At 48.6% G+C, this 17,704-nt stretch overlaps 1 protein-coding gene across 1 annotated transcript; it reads left to right on the top strand.

Moving 5' to 3' along the window:
* The first annotated feature begins 3,912 nt into the window (after positions 1–3,912).
* On the top strand, positions 3,913–12,665 carry polr2f (RNA polymerase II, I and III subunit F). The gene is made up of 5 exons (XM_059640547.1): positions 3,913–4,003; positions 6,434–6,503; positions 6,991–7,121; positions 8,749–8,820; positions 11,151–12,665. Exons 1-5 carry the CDS (start codon positions 3,984–3,986, stop codon positions 11,239–11,241), a joined length of 384 nt encoding a protein of 127 aa, XP_059496530.1. The 5' UTR covers positions 3,913–3,983; the 3' UTR covers positions 11,242–12,665.
* The last annotated feature ends 5,039 nt before the right edge of the window (positions 12,666–17,704 follow it).

Below are 17,704 nucleotides of genomic sequence, written 5' to 3'. Positions count from 1 at the left end.
ACTGCGGGCCTCTTGTACAATCCCATCGAAGTGATCTGGATTGTATGGACTGCTCCAAGCACAGCCAACCTATTTTCAAACATTTACTCTTTAGCACCCAGTCTAGCTATTAATTCTCTCAATCAGCAATTGGCTTTGTGTGTCTTTGGGCACCGGACTCACTGTTTTCTGTTCTCTTCCCCGTATCATCCAATCCCATGCCTATCATCAATATAATTACCCAGCTATTTTCAGCTCTGACAAAATGTTAGTGGACTCAAAATATTAACAACATTACTTTTCTCTATACAGATGCTGCAAGACTTGCTGAGTTCCTCCTGTGTTTGGCATTTCTAGCAGCCAGAGTTCTTTGTTTTATTTTGGATCGATATTGGGACCCTAGTTTCTCCCGTTATATATTTATGATTATATGTGGGTTTTCAAGGCACATTTTCAAAGTTTGCAAATGAATCAAACTTGGGCGATTTGCAAATTATGTAAGGGTCATGTGGAACTCCAAAAGGATATCAACAAGTTGGAGGAGTGAGCAGATGTGATATTATTTTTTAAAATTCACTCATGGGACATGGGTGTAACTGATTGGCCAATATTTATAGCCTATCTATAATTTCTATCAAATATAGGTTTGGATTACTTTCTATAAACTCCCCATAAAAGTAGTAACTAAGTCAGTCAGTCCTTCCAGAAGTGACAAGTTGCTGGAAAAACTCAGCAGGTCCAACAGCATCTGTGCAGAGAAAGCAGATGGTGCCAGACTTGTTGAGTTTTTCCAGCAATTTCTGTTGCTGACCTCAAGCATCCACAGTACTTTGGCTTTTGCTTCCCATTCAAGCATGGATCAGAGGGGGAAACCCTGGAGTGTTAATGGAAGGTAGTGGACACAGGAATGTCTCTGGATGTTGTTTACGTGGAATTCCGGAAGGCATTTGAAAGAAGTTTCCACGGGACTTGCAGCAAAACACTGACAGCTCAGAAACCATTTGAGTGGCAGGCAACAGACCGTCAGGATGATGGGTGGGCAATCAAACTGACACGATGTGACAGTGGTGTCCCACAAGGATCTGTGTTTGGGCCTCAATTAATCAGATTTATTAACAACTCAGTTGTGGCATACAAAATCATATATCCAACTTTGCTGGTGATGCAAAGTTAGGCAGCATTGTAATTTTGTGCTATCAACTTCAAAAGGATATTGTTAAATTAAAATGTATGGGCAAAATTGTGGCAGATGGAGTTCAAAAGAAGCAAGGATGAGGTTATCCATTTTTTGGACTCAAAAGAATAGATCATGGTACTTGAGATAATGGGAACTGCAGATGCTGGAGAATCCAAGATAATGAAATGTGAGGCTGGATGAACACAGCAGGCCAAGCAGCATCTCAGGAGCACAAAAGCTGACGTTTCGGGCCTAGACCCTTCATCAGAGAGGGGGATGGGGTGAGGGTTCTGGAATAAATAGGGAGAGAGGGGGAGGCGGACCAAAGATGGAGAGGAGAGTATAGGTGGGGAGGTAGGGAGGAGATAGGTCAGTCCAGGGAAGACGGACAGGTCAAGGAGGTGGGATGAGGTTAGTAGGTAGGAGATGGAGGTGCGGCTTGGGGTGGGAGGAAGGGATGGGTGAGAGGAAGAACAGGTTAGGGAGGCAGAGACAGGTTGGACTGGTTTTGGGATGCAGTGGGGGGTGGGGAAGAGCTGGGCTGGTTGTGTGATGCAGTGGGGGGAGGGGACGAATTGGGCTGGTTTTGGGATGCGGTGGGGGAAGGGGAGATTTTGAAGCTGGTGAAGTCCACATTGATACCATTGGGCTGCAGGGTTCCCAAGCGCAATATGAGTTGCTGTTCCCAACCTTTGGGTGGCATCATTGTGGCACTGCAGGAGGCCCACGATGGACATGTCATCTAAAGAATGGGAGGGGGAGTTGAAATGGTTCGTGACTGGGAGATGCAGTTGTTTATTGCGAACTGAGCGGAGGTGTTCTGCAAAGCGGTCCCCCAGCCTCCGCTTGGTTTCCCCAATGTAGAGGAAGCCGCACCGGGTACAGTGGATGCAGTATACCACATTGGCAGATGTGCAGGTGAACCTCTGCTTAATATGGAAAGTCATCTTGGGGCCTGGGATAGGGGTGAGGGAGGAGGTGTGGGGGCAAGTGTAGCACTTCCTGCGGTTGCAGGGGAAGGTGCCGGGTGTGGTGGGGTTGGAGGGCAGTGTGGAGCGAACAAGGGAGTCATGGAGAGAGTGGTCTCTCCGGAAAGCAGACAGGGGTGGGGATGGAAAAATGTCTTGGGTGGTGGGGTTGGATTGTAGATGGCGGAAGTGTCGGAGGATGATGTGTTGTATCCGGAGGTTGGTGGGGAGGTGTGTGAGAACGAGGGGCATCCTCTTTGGGCGGTTGTGGCGGGGGCGGGGTGCGAGGGATGTGTTGTGGGAAATGCAGGAGACACGGTCGAGGGCGTTCTCGATCACTGTGGGGGGGAAAGTTGCGGTCCTGGAAGAATGTGGACATCTGGGATGTGCGGGAGTGGAATGCCTCATCCTGGGAGCAGATGCGGCAGAGGCGGAGGAATTGGGAACAGGGGATGGAATTTTTGCAGGAGGGTGGGTGGGAGGAGGTGTATTCTCGGTAGCTGTGGGAATCGGTGGGCTTGAAATGGACATCAGTTACAAGCTGGTCGCCTGAGATGGAGACTGAGAGATCCAGGAAGGTGAGGGATGTGCTGGAGATGGCCCAGGTGAACTGAAGGTTGGGGTGGAAGGTGTTGGTGAAGTGGATGAACTGTTCGAGCTCCTCTGGGGAGCAAGAGGCGGAGATCAGGGTACTTTCTGGATTTACCTGTACGCCTACAAAGTAGGTTAAATATAATGGATGGGTTCAGGTGCATGGGTCTTTAAAATATTGTCAACAGGTACAGAAAATAATCAAGCAAGTTAATGGAATGCTGGCCTTTATATTGTGCACACGTGTAGTCTCTAGAAATTATACAAAACCCCAGTTAGAGCCCCACTTGCAGCACAGTGTCTGTGCACCACACCTCAGGAAGGATACCGTGGCCTTAGAGGGAGTACAATGTAGGTTTACAAGAATGGTATCAGAGATAATGGGAACTGCAGATGCTGGAGAATTCCAAGACAATAAAATGTGAGGCTGGATGAACACAGCAGGCCAAGCAGCATCTCAGGAGCACAAAAGCTGACGTTTCGGGCCTAGACCCTTCATCAGAGATGAAGCTCCTGAGATGCTGCTGGGCCTGCTGTGTTCATCCAGCCTCACATTTTATTATCTTACAAGAATGGTACTTGGGCCTCAGGGGTTATGAGGAGAGATTAGATAAATCAGGCCTGTTTTCTCCAGAATTTAAAAGGTGTTCTCATAAAAGTCTTCAAGATCTTAAACAGGAAAAACAGACCCTTCTTCCTAGGCCCGAACCCTCAGCCTTCCTGCTCCTCTGCTGCTGCTGCTGCTGCTGCTTGTCCAGCCCCACACCGGGTTATCTCAGATTCTCCAGCACCGGCAGCTACTGCTGTCTTTAAAGGGATGACCTGTTGCATTTGTGGGAAATGGGTTGGACTTGGCTGAGGCCCATTTCGCAAAGCGTCTGGAAGTTAAACCAAATGGTTTGTGATGCTGCTACAGGCCTGAGGTCCACCCTCCAGAAAAGGCCCCTTAGGGCCACTCAGTACATGCTGGTCAAAAACAACCGCTTAACCGTTGTGCTTCTATATTCCAGCACTTCACATCACAAATTACACCCTTACAGTTGTTAATACGAGATAAATTCACGAGTGTAATCTCTGCCCAGAACAATGTTCATGTGAAAGTATTTACTAGAACTACAGGCAATGAGGGAGAACGCCCCCTGCCAGTATCAAACATGGCGAAGCACTCCGATTGGTATAAGGCGCAGGCGCAGTGACGTCATGTCCAATAACCCTTGATCCGGAAGCACCTTGCTTGACGCCGCTCAGTGTGGACTACCACCGCCATCATGTCGGACAACGAGGACAAGTGAGTGATCGGCGAGAGCCGCTGTTTCCAACACAAGCTGCACACACCGGTGCGGACACAGCCCGTGACCGCAGACAACCGCCAACTCACCCCGGGAGCCGCTGCCGCCCTCCAACGAGGCCTCTTCCGGTCAATTTACCAGACGCCCCGAGAAGTGATCGAGCGAGGCTAACGGACAGCGACTTGACAGGGTCTGCTCACAGTGCCGCCTGCTGCCCGGGCTGAGTCACTGCACCCCCCCACACAGTGCCGCCTGCTGCCCGGGCTGAGTCACTGCACCCCCCCCCACACTGCCGCCTGCTGCCCGGGCTGAGTCACTGCACCCCCCCACACTGCCGCCTGCTGCCCGGGCTGAGTCACTGCACCCCCCCACACAGTGCCGCCTGCTGCCCGGGCTGAGTCACTGCACCCCCCCACACAGTGCCGCCTGCTGCCCGGGCTGAGTCACTGCACCCCCCCCACACAGTGCCGCCTGCTGCCCGGGCTGAGTCACTGCACCACCCCCACACAGTGCCGCCTGCTGCCCGGGCTGAGTCACTGCACCCCCCGTTACAGTGCCGCCCGCTGCCCGGGCTGAGTCACTGCACCACCCCCCCCGTTACAGTGCCGCCTGCTGCCCGGGCTGAGTCACTGCACCCCCCCCTGTTACAGTGCTGCCTGCTGGCAGGGCTGAGTCACTGCACCCCCCCCGTTACAGTGCCGCCCGCTGCCCGGGCTGAGTCACTGCACCACCCCCCCCGTTACAGTGCCGCCTGCTGCCCGGGCTGAGTCACTGCACCCCCCCTGTTACAGTGCCGCCTGCTGCCCGGGCTGAGTCACTGCACCCCCCCGTTACAGTGCCGCCTGCTGCCCGGGCTGAGTCACTGCACCCCCCCCCCGCCCCACAGTGCTCCCCACTGGCCGGGCTGAGTCACTGCACCCCCCTCACAGTGCCGCCCACTGCCCGGGCTGAGTGACTGCACCCCCCGTTACAGTGCCCCCCACTGCCCGGGCTGAGTCACTGCACCCCCCCCGGCCCACAGTGCCCCCACTGCCCGGGCTGAGTCACTGCACCCTCCCCGTTACAGTGCCCCCATTGCCCGGGCTGAGTCACTGCACCCCCCGCCCCACAGTGCCCCCCCTACTGCCGGGGCTGAGTCACTGCACTCCCCACCCCACAGTGCCCCCACTGCCCGGGCTGAGTCACTGCACCCCCCGTTACAGTGCCCCCCACTGCCCGGGCTGAGTCACTGCACCCCCCCGCCCCACAGTGCCCCCACTGCCCGGGCTGAGTCACTGCACCCCCCGCCCCACAGTGCCCCCACTGCCCGGGCTGAGTCACTGCACCCCCCGCCCCACAGTGCCCCCACTGCCCGGGCTGAGTCACTGCACCCCCCACCCCACAGTGCCCCCACTGCCCGGGCTGAGTCACTGCACCCCCCCCACAGTGCCCCCACTGCCCGGGCTGATTCACTGCACCCCCCGCCCCACAAGCCCCCACTGCCCGGGCTGAGTCACTGCACCCCCCCCCCCACAGTGCCCCCACTGCCCGGGCTGAGTCACTGCACCCCCCCCCCACAGTGCCCCCACTGCCCGGGCTGAGTCACTGCACCCCCCCCCCACAGTGCCCCCACTGCCCGGGCTGAGTCACTGCACCACCCCCCCCACAGTGCCCCCACTGCCCGGGCTGAGTCACTGCACCCCCCACCCCACAGTGCCCCCACTGCCTGGGCTGAGTCACTGCACCCCCCCACAGTGCCCCCACTGCCCGGGCTGATTCACTGCACCCCCTGCCCCACAGTGCCCCCACTGCCCGGGCTGAGTCACTGCACCCCCCCCCCCACAGTGCCCCCACTGCCCGGGCTGAGTCACTGCACCCCCCCCACAGTGCCCCCACTGCCCGGGCTGAGTCACTGCACCCCCCCCACAGTGCCGCCCACTGCCCGGGCTGAGATACTAACACACCCCCCGTGCCCGGGCTGGGGGTCCCTGTTCTGTGTGCCAAAGGGCTCCTGCTGTCTCAGCTGTGCCCCTGCACCAAGTGTCCTTCCCTTGCCACTGGTTTTAACTCTCCTGTAGCACCTCCCGCCGTCTCGCTGACTGAGAGCCCGCAGCTTTCTGCCTGGTGCTGCTGGTGGGGCGGTGGTAGCACTGGCTAATGCTTCGGAGCGCTCTTAGGGGACCATGTGGTCTGTGGCTGCTTCTGTTTCTTAAGACGTGTGGATTGGGGCTAATGTTTGATAACTGGAGGCACAGAGGTAAAGCTGGAACGGGTTGGAAAGGCACCACTAAGGGTTTTAAAGTTAATTTTGTGGGGCCTGGTTTAAAAGGGATGTGAAGGATTAGTCCTTAGTTCACAGGTTGCTGATTGAACATTCTCTTGGACAGCCAGAGCTGAGTTGTTGATACTTCTGTTTTGTGCTTCTAATATTTTTCTTTCTTTAATTTTAGTTTTGATGGAGATGATTTCGATGATGCTGATGAAGATGAAGGAATGGATGACCTGGACAATGCGGAGGAGGTGGGCACCTCGAACAACCAATATTCCTCTCTCTATCTGTAGTAAAGCTCTCTCAATTCTCCCCAACATGGGACTTCACTCCTCCCTGCTCTCTAGCTCCACCGCTCCTACAACCCGCCTTGATCGCTGCACACCTCCAGTTCTTGACTTCTGTCATTCTACCAAGACAGTCGTGCTTCCAGCTGCCTGGACTCCAAGCTCAAGAATTCCCTCCCTAAGTCTTTGTCTTCACTTCTCTCTGTCTCTCACCCATTACGATGCTCATTAAAGCCCGTCTGTTTCAGTGAGGCTTTTGCCACACCTTGTCTTTTTCTGAGGGTCAGGTTTTATCAAACAATAGTACACTGAAACCCAATTTATGAAGACTAATTGGATGATCAGATTGTCTGGTGGAGGAGCTGCAGAGCCAGTTTCTGCTGTCTTTTGTAAAACTCCGTTTCTGTACCATACGACTCTAACTAACCCGTCATTTCCCCACTGCTTTCAGGAAGACCGTGAGAATGTGGAGATTCTTCCCGCTGCAGATGGTCAGCAGGCCAATCAGAAAAGGATCACAACGTCATACATGACCAAGTATGAGCGAGCCCGTGTGCTGGGCACACGTGCCCTTCAGATTGCGTGAGTGCACCCAGACCACTGTTACCGACAAAGTGGTGTTTGTTTTACTCTTTATTCTTTTGTGTAACATGGGCGTCTCTGGCTTGGCCAGCATTTGTTGCCCGTCCCTAGTTGCCCTTGAGAAGGTGGTGGTGAGCTGCCTTCTTGAACTGCTACACTCTACTTGCTGTGGGTTATCCCACAAAGCTGTTCAGGGAGTGAATTCCAGGATTTTAACCCAGCAACAGTGAAGGACGGCAATACATTTCCAAATCAGGAGGGTGAGTGGCTTGGAGGGGAACGTGCAGGGGGTGGTGTTCCCATGTATCTGCTGCCCTTGTCCTTCCAGATGGAAGTGGTCATGGGTTTGGAAGGTGCTGTCTGGGGATTTTTGATGAATTGTTCCAGTGCATTTTATAGATATTATACACTGCTGCTACTTCATGTTGGTGGAGAGAGTGGATGCTTGTGGATGTAGTGCCAATCAACAGGCTGCTTTGTCCTGGATGGTGTAAGCTGCTGTGCAGTTAAAGCAAGTTCCAGCATTTTTGCATCACATTCCACAACATTCGGACATCCTGCAACACTCTTTGGCCGACAAAGTACTTTTGTGATATCTTTAGTTATTGTTGGAATGTAGAAAGTTGAGCCTTCAGTTGGTACACGGCCAGCTTCCACAAACTACACTAAGGTAAATACCTGGGTCTTCCCCCACCCCCTCACCTTTGGTGGTCTGCACTTCCTTTTACGGGTTTTGTGTGTAAACTAATGTGTTGGAAAACATGGGTGATTCACTGCTGGTGATTAATAGGTGAAAAAAATAAACCACAGGTGATTTGGTGATGGTAAAAATAATGATTCAGTTGTGTGAGAGCACTCCTGGATATAAACAAAACACACCCAGAGAATCTGTTAAGAGGTTATTTGAGCCAAAAATAGAGCCAGGACTTGGAGACTTGTGACGATAACAGTCATAATCTGAAAGAGACGAGCAATTGAGAGGGATATCGGATCCAGTATTTCACTGAAAGGGGAATGGAAATCTACGACCCTGAGTCTAAATGGCCAGGACGTGATGGGCGCTAACAAAATGGAGGGGTGGAGTTTTGTTTCAGAGTATGAAGCTGACGTAGAAGGACGTCATTATGATCAAGGTAAATGGTGGGAATGATTTGAAAGGCTGACCAGCCTTTGCTGTGATGGATTACCCACCTTTGGTGTTTTGTGGACCTTCTCGCAAGCTCAGAACCACTGAAAGTTGTAGAAACTGAGCAACCTGTGATTCACTAATCTCTCTCTCTCTCTATCTACCTCTATCTCTCTCTGTCTGTCTATCTCTCTCTCTCTCTCTCTCTCCCTCTCTGTCTGTCTCTCCCTCTCTGTCTGTCTCTCACTATCTGTCTCTCTCTATCTCTCTCTCTCTCTATCTCTCTCTCTCTCTCTATCTATCTCTCTCTCTCTATCTATCTCTCTCTCTCTATCTATCTCTCTCTCTCTATCTATCTCTCTCTATCTATCTATCTCCCTCTATCTATATATCTCCCTCTATCTCTATATCTCCCTCTATCCCTCTCTCTCCCTCTATCTCTCTCTCTCTCCCTCCCTCCCTCCATCTCACATTGCTGTCCTCTCCCACCCTTCCCCACAGGATGTGTGCACCAGTCATGGTGGAGCTGGAAGGGGAGACAGACCCGCTGCAGATTGCAATGAAGGAGCTAAAGTAAGTAACAGGACCCATGCAGCATGTTTTTACAATAACTGACAAGGTCTCACACAGCGACCATTGGACTAGCTTTTTATTCCAGATTTTTATAGAATTCAAATTTCACCGTCTGCTGTGGTGAACGTGAGCCTGGGGGCTTCTGGTTGGCTGGTCCCAGTGATGTTACCACCATCTTGCATTAAATTAACTTTAAACTGGCTGTTCATTGACTGGAATGGTTTGCCTAACTTATATCATGAGGGTTGGTGGGAATAAAATCTGACGGCACAGAGACCATTCTGCCCATTGTTCCATGCTGGCTCTTTGAAGGAGCTTATCAGTTCGTTCCATTTCACCTACCTCATTGCTCTATAAATTTAATCAGTTTCAAATGCCTATCTAGCCCAGACTCACTGAAAATGGTACTGATTCTGCCTGCATCCCCCTATTTCAGACAGACTATTCCAGTTTACAGCAACATGCTGTGTAAAGCTATCAGTTCTCATCTCTCCATTCATCCTTTTGCAATCATCTTAATCTCATGTCCTCTCTGACTAGAACCAATTTGTAATTGTTTATCTTATCAAAACTGTAAATGCTCTTAAGCATCTCTGTCAAATCTTCCCCTAACCTCCTTGGCTCAAATGAGACCAGCCTTTCATTCCAATCTTAACATTAACTCTTCTGACCGCTACAAATGAGGAAAGTATCTGAGTGCGTCTCTGTTTAAGGACACACCTTGTTCCTTTGTATCTCCCATATTAACAATGTTGACTAGGTCTCTGGAATTTGTAAATCTGGTTTATGATTGTTTTATTCTGTGCTATATTGAGAGGATCATTTATTTCCCCAAAGCCTCGCATGATTTCTGGCCCTGAGCAGATCAGGACGTGAAAAGCCTTGTTCAGCACTGTTTCCCGCTGCCTCTGCCTGGGGTTAGATATTGACTATGAATCTGCAGGCCGTTGGAGAGGAACGGGAGGAATTTTAACACCTGCTCAAAGAGCCGGTACAAGCATGAATAGCAGCAGCATTTTTTAGTGAATCAGGTTCAAGCCTCAGGCCCAGAACATGGTTTTAGCTGAGGTTCCAGTTGTCTGGTGGACCTTCGCTTTGTAAATTACTGGCCTCTCGGTTGAAACACAAAACCCCTGAGGTTTCCTGGCACAATTTGGAAAAAGGTTGGATATTTCTCGACTGCCCTGGCCACCATTCCTTCCATAGACTAATGCCATTACTTAGATTAAATGGCCTGGTTACTAATCTGCAGTTTCCCACACTCTCAATTGCAGAGGTGCTCAAAGAACCAAACACTGAAGGAGCCCATTCGCATCAGACCTGCCTGTACTGGCAATTGAACAAATTAGAACCACTTCCATCCTGTTCTCCCCTTTTGCCTTGCGTTCAAATAAATATTCAACTTGCTTTGAAAGTTGGATTGCAGAAAGCTTTTTCCCAGAGTGGGGTCTCAATTACTAGGGGTCATGAGTTCAAAGTGAGAGGAGGAAGGTTTATAGGAGATATGCGTGGAAAGTTCTTTACACAGAGGGTGGTGGGTGCCTGGAACACGTTGCCAGTGGAGGTGGTAGACACAGACACGTTAGCGTCTTTTAAGATATATTTGGACAGGTACATGGATGGGTGGGGAGCAAATGGACACAGACCGTTAGAAAATAGATGACAAGTTAGACAGAGGATCTTGATCGGCGCAGGCTTGGAGGGCCGAAGGGCCTGTTCCTGTGCTGTAATTTTCTTTGTTTCCTACTGAACCTTGTTCCATTGCTGTTTGAGGCAGCTCAGTTTTGCAATAACACCTCACCCATCTCTTGTTATTTTGCCAATTCCCTTCAGTCTCTGTCCCTCTACAATCCTCCTGCTGTTTGAAGTGGTTTCTCTTTATTAACTCTCAGAGTTTGTGATTTTGCTAACCAGTATTAAATATTCTCTTACTGTTTAAAAGGACCCAAGAGGCAACTTTTTCACACAGAGGGTGGTGCGTGTATGGAATGAGCTGCCAGAGGAAGTGGTGGGGGCTGGTACAATTACAGCATTTAAAAGGCACCTGGATGGGGACATGAATAGGAAGGGTTTAGAGGGACATGGGCCAAATGCTGGCATATGGAACTGTATTAATTTAGGATATCTGGTCAGCATGGACAAGTTGGACTGAGGGGTCTGTTTCCATGCTGTGCAGCTCCATGAGCCACCCTTCATAACAATAACATGTACGTTTCCTTTCATAACCATAAGCTCTTGTCGAGCAATGTCAGTTCGAAGTGGGTAATCTGCAGCTGTTTCTGAAGCTGAGTGAAAACCAGTTGTGTCAACTCATCTGTCTTCTTTCTCAGAGCACGAAAAATTCCAATTATTATCCGAAGATATCTGCCAGATGGAAGCTATGAGGACTGGGGAGTGGATGAATTGATCATTGCAGATTGACCCACTATCGCTGCTCAGGCACTTACCACCTTTGTTGTGTTCAAATGTTCTTTATATTTTTACTGTGAATTTTTGTAAAATAAACCTTCCTTTGAACCATCAGGGCATCTGATTCTGCACCGTGTCTGAGAGAGTCGCAGTTAAAGCTGTAGCTCCAAATTCAAACGTGAACAGGTCATTAATCTGACACTTGTGGGCAGACACGGACAGACACAGGCACTGCATCAAATACACTGGCATTAGGTACAGAGGGAGCACTCTCTGTACTGGGGACAATGTAGAGGAAGCTTCAGTCTGTATCTCCAAGTCATGCTGTCCCTGTCCTGGGAGGGTTTGATGGGGACAGTGTAGAGAGATCTTTACTCTGCATCTAACCCCGTGCTGTCCCTGTCCTGGGAGTGTTTGATGGGGGACAGTGTAGAGAGAGCTTTACTCTGTATCTGACCCTGTGCTGTCCCTGTTCCTGGGAGTGTTTGATAGGGGACAGTGTAGAGAGATCTTTACTCTGTATCTAACCCCTGCTGTCCCTGTTCCTGGGAGTGTTTGATGGGGACAGTGTAGAGGGAGCTTTACTCTGTATCTAACCCTGTGCTGTCCCTGTCCCTGGGAGTGTTTGATAGGGGACAGTGTAGAAGGAGCTTTACTCTGTATCTAACCCCGTGCTGTCCCTGGGAGTGTTTGATGGGGACAGTGTAGAGGGAGCTTTACCCTGTATCTAACCCTGTGTTGTCCCTGTCCCTGGGAGTGTTTGATGGGGACAGTGTAGAGGGAGCTTTACTCTGTATCTAACCCTGTGCTGTCCCTGTCCCTGGGAGTGTTTGATGGGGACAGTGTAGAGGGAGCTTTACTCTGTATCTAACCCTGTGCTGTCCCAGTCCCTGGGAGTGTTTGATGGGGACAGTGTAGAGGGAGCTTTACTCTGTATCCAGCCCTGTGCTGTCCCTGTCCCTGGAGTGTTTGTGCTGTCAGGGGGACACAGTCTTACCTTTTGCTTAGAGTTTGACAGAAGAGGAGTATTTTTTGAGACTGAATCAGTTGCTTCAAATTAAAAACGATTATCGAATTGTTGCTTTTGCCGCCCTCAAGTGGCCGCAGCATTGAACTGCTCTTAGCTCTGGCGGACATTTTCTCTCTGATTAGAGATGAAGAGGGTGTCAGTACTTGGGGTTGTGACTGGCTGAGAGCTTCTTTTAATTGGGCAACATATTGCCGAGGCATATTCGCAGATCTTTCACGTGTTAGAATCACTCCATATAATTGAACTTCCTTCTCGAACGCAGCAGTTTGTGCAGTGAAGGTGGCCCCTCCAATGCTCTGAGAATTGAAATAAAATTATATTTCCAAGCCTTCCTCCTTGGGAACACTTTTCGATGATTGCTATTGTAATGTTGGATATATGACAATAAAATTGTGGACAGCAGTGAGACAGTAATCTGAGGTTTTCTCCTTGTGGGTTTTGATTGAGGGCCGTGTGTTGCTGAGAGCACTGCGTACATTTCCCTTGCTTTTTATTTGAAGGCCTGGCCTTGGGATCTTCTAAATCCACCTGAGACTGTAGAGGCCTCAGTTAAGGTCAAATCCAAAAAATGGCCCTTCCAAGAGTACAGGCCAAATGGGCAGACACCCAGCAGATGAATTTAATGCAGAGAAATGCGAAGTAATGCATTTTGATTGAAGAAACATGGAGAGACAATACAGGCTCAAAGGTACAACATTGAGGGGAATACAGGAGCAGACGGACCTCGGGGTTGAAGTACACAGTTCTCTAGAAGTGGCAAGGCAAGTTGAAATATTTGTTATGAAGGCTTATAGGATCCTTGCGTTTATAAATAGAGGCATAAAGCAGTAAATTAAGGAAATGATGCTGCACCTCCGCAAATCCTTGGTCAGACCACATTTGGAGTATTGTGTTCAGTTCTGGGCATCTTATTTAAGGAAAGATGTTGAAGTCCTGAACATAGTGCAATGGAGATTTAATGGAATGATACCAGGAATGAAGGGTTTTAGGTACAAGGAAAGGTTAGAGAGATTGGGCAAATTCTTATTAGAGCAGAGAAGATTAAGAGGTGACTTTATTGAGGTGTTTGAAATTCTGAACAATTTGACGGGGTAAAGACAGAGTGTTTCCACTTGTTGGTGTGTCTGTAACTAGGGGTCACAATTTCAGTATTGTCAGCAAAAGAACTAGGAGTGAGATGAGGAGAAACTCCTTTACTCAGTTGTTTGGATTTGGAATGTGCTGCCTGGGTGAATGCTGGAAGTGGATTCCATAGGAGGTTTCAAAAGGGAGCTGCATACATAATTGAAAGTGATGAAGTGAGAGGGCTGTGGAGATATGCGTGGAGAATGGGATTAACTGGGTAGCTCACAAGCTGATGCAGACACAGTGGGTTGAATGGCCCCCTTCTCCCCTGTAAAATTCTATGATTCTATTTCTGGGCATCACTAAGAACTAAGATTTAGTCCTCAATCCTCTGGAGCGGGACTTGAACCTCAGCCTCTGACCCATGTGAGAGCATTGCCCTCAACCCACAACTGGCTGCATGCTCAGAGAAACCACGCTTTTCAATCCCCAAAGACTATAATCAAATGAGAAATCAGGCAGTGTGACCCTCATCAGAGGGCTTGAACACCATTTTCCCAATCGCAAAACAAAAAAATACAAAAGACCTGCAGCTACTGGAAATCAGACACAAAACAGAAATTGTCGGAGAAGCTCAGTAGGCCTGGGGGGGGCTGCATCTGTGGAGAGAAAGCAAGAGTTAATGTTTCTGGTCCTGTCAACTTTCTTCAGAACCCCAGATTTCGCAAGAGAAAACAGAAGGAGGTGATACTGAGTTGGAACAAACAGAATGAGTATGGTTTCCGTAATTCAATGTCACTTCCTCATTTTTTAAAATATTAACCTATTTTTCTAATTGACCTGTTCAGAGATGCTATTACACACCACTGGAGCAAGTGGGACTTGAATCTGGGCCTCCTCATCCAGGGGTAGTGACACTACCACTGCACATTGATAGGGCCCTAATGTGACTTCTTCACAGAGACCTGTGGTTTGGAACGTGTTGAATTGAGTCAGAGAAATGGATTGCACCTGAATTGGAAGGGGACGAATATACTGTTGAGGAGATTTGCTAGAACTGCCAGGGAGGATTTAAAACGGTAACATTAGGGGTTGGGACGTAGGGAGACAGTGAGGAAAGAGATCAGTCTGATACTGGTACAGTTGGGAAAAGGAGTGAGTCAAACAGGCAGGAAAAAAGCAGAGAACAAGGTAGGATTGATAAATTAAACTGCATTCATTTCAATGCAAGAGGCCTAACAGGTAAGGCAGATGAACTTGGGACATGGTTGGGAACCTGGGATTGGGATATTGTAGCAATTACAGAGACGTGGTTCAGGGATGGGCAGGACTGGCAGCTTAATGTTCCAGGGTAGAGATGCTATTGGAAGGATAGGAAGGGGAGCAAGAGGGAGAATGACATTTTTAATTAAAGATAACATTACAGCTGTGCTTAGGGAAGACATTCCTGGGAATAAATCCAGGGAGGTTATTAGGGTGGAACTGAGAAATAAGAAAGGGTGATCACTTTATTGAAATTGTACTGTAGACCCCCCACCCGCAAAAGGAAGTGAGAAATTGAGAAAAAATTTGTCAGGTCTCTGTTATCTGTAAGAATAATAATGTGGTTATGGTAGGGGGTTTTAATTTTCCATAGTTGTAAGGGCTGAGATGGAGAGCAATTTGTTAAATGTGTACAGGAAAATTCTCTGATTCAGTACGTGGATGTGCCTACCAGAGAAGGTGCAAAACCTGACCTACTGTTGGGAAATAAGGCAGGGCAGGTGACTGAGGTGTCAGTGGGGAGGACTTTGGGGGTAGTGACCATAATTCTATCAGTTTCAAAATAGTGATTGAAGAGGATAGACTGGATCTAAAAGTTAAAGTTCTAAATTGAAGGAAGGCCAATTTTGACAGTATTAGGCAAGAACTTTCAACAGTTGATCAGGGCAGATGTTTGCAGGTAAAGGATCAGCTGGAAAATAGGAAACCTTCAAAAATGAGATAACGAGAGTCGAGGGACAGTATGTTAGGGTGAAGGGCAACGCTGGTAGGTGTAGGGAATGCTGGATGATGAGAGGAATTGAGGTTTTGTTCAAGATAAAGAAGGAAACATCTGTCAGGGACATACAGCAGGGATTGAGTGAATCCCTAGAGGGTTATGAGGGCAATAGGAGTGTACTTGAGGGAAATCAGGAGAGCAAAAAGGGGACATGAAATCGCTTTGGCAAATATAATTAAGGAGAATTCAGAGGGATTCTACAGGTACATTAAGGACAGAAGAGTAACTTGGGAGAAAATAGGGAGAAGACAGGGATAGCTAAACCATTTCCACTAGTTGTGGATTCTAGAACTAGGAGTCAGACCATTCAGGAGAGCTCTTGGGAAGTATTTCTACATGCAAAGTGTGGTGGAGTTCAGAACTCTCTTCCACAAATGGCACTTGATGCCATATCAGTTAATTTTTAAACCTGAGATGGATTTTTATTTGTTAAGGAAAGGTATTAAGGAACATGGACCCAAGGTGTATAGGGTTAGGGCACAGATCAGCCATGATCTCATTAAATGGCAGAACAGGTTCAAGGGGCTGAATGGCCTACTCCTGCTCCCACGTTCCCTCTTCTTGCGATAAAATGTAAACATCATTATGGACTGAACAGGCATGTGGTTTCAAGCTGAAGCTATTTGACCAGGTTGTTAGCATTCTCATCCTTGGAGTCAGATGGACTGTGACTTGGTTTGAGGCGAGGTGCCTTTCCGCACATAAGAGGTTAAACCAGGTATGTTTGCTACTGTTGGTTCAGATTAGTGCTCTGGGTTCTGTGGTACAGTGGTGAGAACAGGGACTTCTCCCTGCATCCTGGCCAATGTTACATTCTCAACCAGCACAACCAGAAATAGACACTTGCTCACGTTCACCTCATCCTATTGCCCAACCTGAACCCTTTGAATCAACATGAACCATTAGGAGCCAAATTGAACCCAGCCTAGAACCAAAATGTGGGCCATTGATATAAAGAAAAGGCAGATATTTATACTTGGAAATGTGAATGTCAAATTTTGTTTTGATAATGTTCATGTGAAGTGCCTTGGGACAGTACAGGTCACTGTCTGTCATTTCATAAATAATACACACCAATTTAGTCTTATTCAACTCAGGAGAATAGTTTAACGCAAGAGAGGATATCTGAAAATAAATGTAATGGATGTGGTTTGTATGTATTCCCAAAAATTAAGTGTCAGAAAAATGTTAATGATTGGGGAAAATATTTGGTGAGTGAGCTCTGTGTTGGAGTAGCATTGATGATTGAAGAAGACTAAAAATGCTGGAAATCACAGCAGGTCAGGAAGCATCTATTGAGAGGGAGCAAGCTAATGTTTCAAGTCTAGATTACTCTTTGGAACTGACATGAAGTGTGGGGAGGTTAGCATTTATAGTTGTGGGGCTGGTGTTGTTTGGAGTGCTGTGAGCGAAAGGATGTTGATAGTTGAGATTAAGTGATGGGAATGTGAGAAAGGCAGAACGATGGTGCGTCTCACAGCCAGACTGGGAAGGATGGAAAGCCCCAGTGGGGTGGGGGAAGGGGAGAGAGGGTAACAGAATGTAACAAGCAAAGCTGAGCAAAAGGGAAGGAATGGCCTCACAATTTGAAGGTTTTGAACTCAGTATTGAGACCAGAAGGTTGTAAAGTGCCTTGTGTGAAGGTGAGATGTTGCTCCCCCAGTTTTTGCTGTGACTTACTGGAGCAGTGCTGAGGGACAGAGAAGTGGAGCATGCAAGCAAGATGCTGTGTTCAAATGACCGGCTATGGGAAGGTCAGGGGTCCAGACAGACTGGAGGTGTTCTGCAAAACTGGCACCCAGTCAGTGTTTGGTTTCTGCAACATACTGGGTGCAGCAAATACACAGGATTGTGACTAACGTTTAGGTACTGATGGATTGGTATCAAAATCAACATGAACCATGAACCAGTGACAGATACTGTGCAGGGTGATCTGATTGTAACATGTACGTTGAGACCCTTGGGGAGGATGGGCAGATCGATGGCAAAGGCTATTTGATGTGGATCTAATTGAAATTGTAGTGTAGCTTCAGGATACATTTCGTATATGGAGAGATGAGGGGAGAGATTAGTGTGTCAAAATATTATGAAGCATTACACGCTAGATTCACCAGGATGGATGGATTGTCTTATGAGCAAAGCCTAAACAGGCTGGGAATCTACTCATTGGAGTTTAGAAGAATGAGAGGTGATCTCATTGAAACATACAGGATTCTTAAGGGGCTTGGCCGAGTAAGTGCTGAGAGGATGTTTCTCCTCATGGGAGAGTCTAGAACAAGAGGACATACTCTTGGAATAAAGGGGACACCAATTTAAGGCTGAGATGAAGAGGCATTTCT

This window comes from Stegostoma tigrinum, chromosome 38 (genome assembly GCF_030684315.1).
Source record: "Stegostoma tigrinum isolate sSteTig4 chromosome 38, sSteTig4.hap1, whole genome shotgun sequence".
Taxonomy (NCBI): domain Eukaryota; kingdom Metazoa; phylum Chordata; class Chondrichthyes; order Orectolobiformes; family Stegostomatidae; genus Stegostoma; species Stegostoma tigrinum.
The sequence above is the reverse complement of the archived record's forward strand: the minus strand, read 5'-3'. Positions and strand labels throughout refer to the sequence as shown.

Coding starts and splice junctions, on each gene's coding strand:
- polr2f (XM_059640547.1), top strand. CDS start 3,984: ATGTCGGACAACGAGGACAA. Junction 4,004..6,433: donor ATGTCGGACAACGAGGACAA/GTGAGTGATCGG, acceptor CTTTAATTTTAG/TTTTGATGGAGATGATTTCG. Junction 8,821..11,150: donor ATTGCAATGAAGGAGCTAAA/GTAAGTAACAGG, acceptor CTTCTTTCTCAG/AGCACGAAAAATTCCAATTA.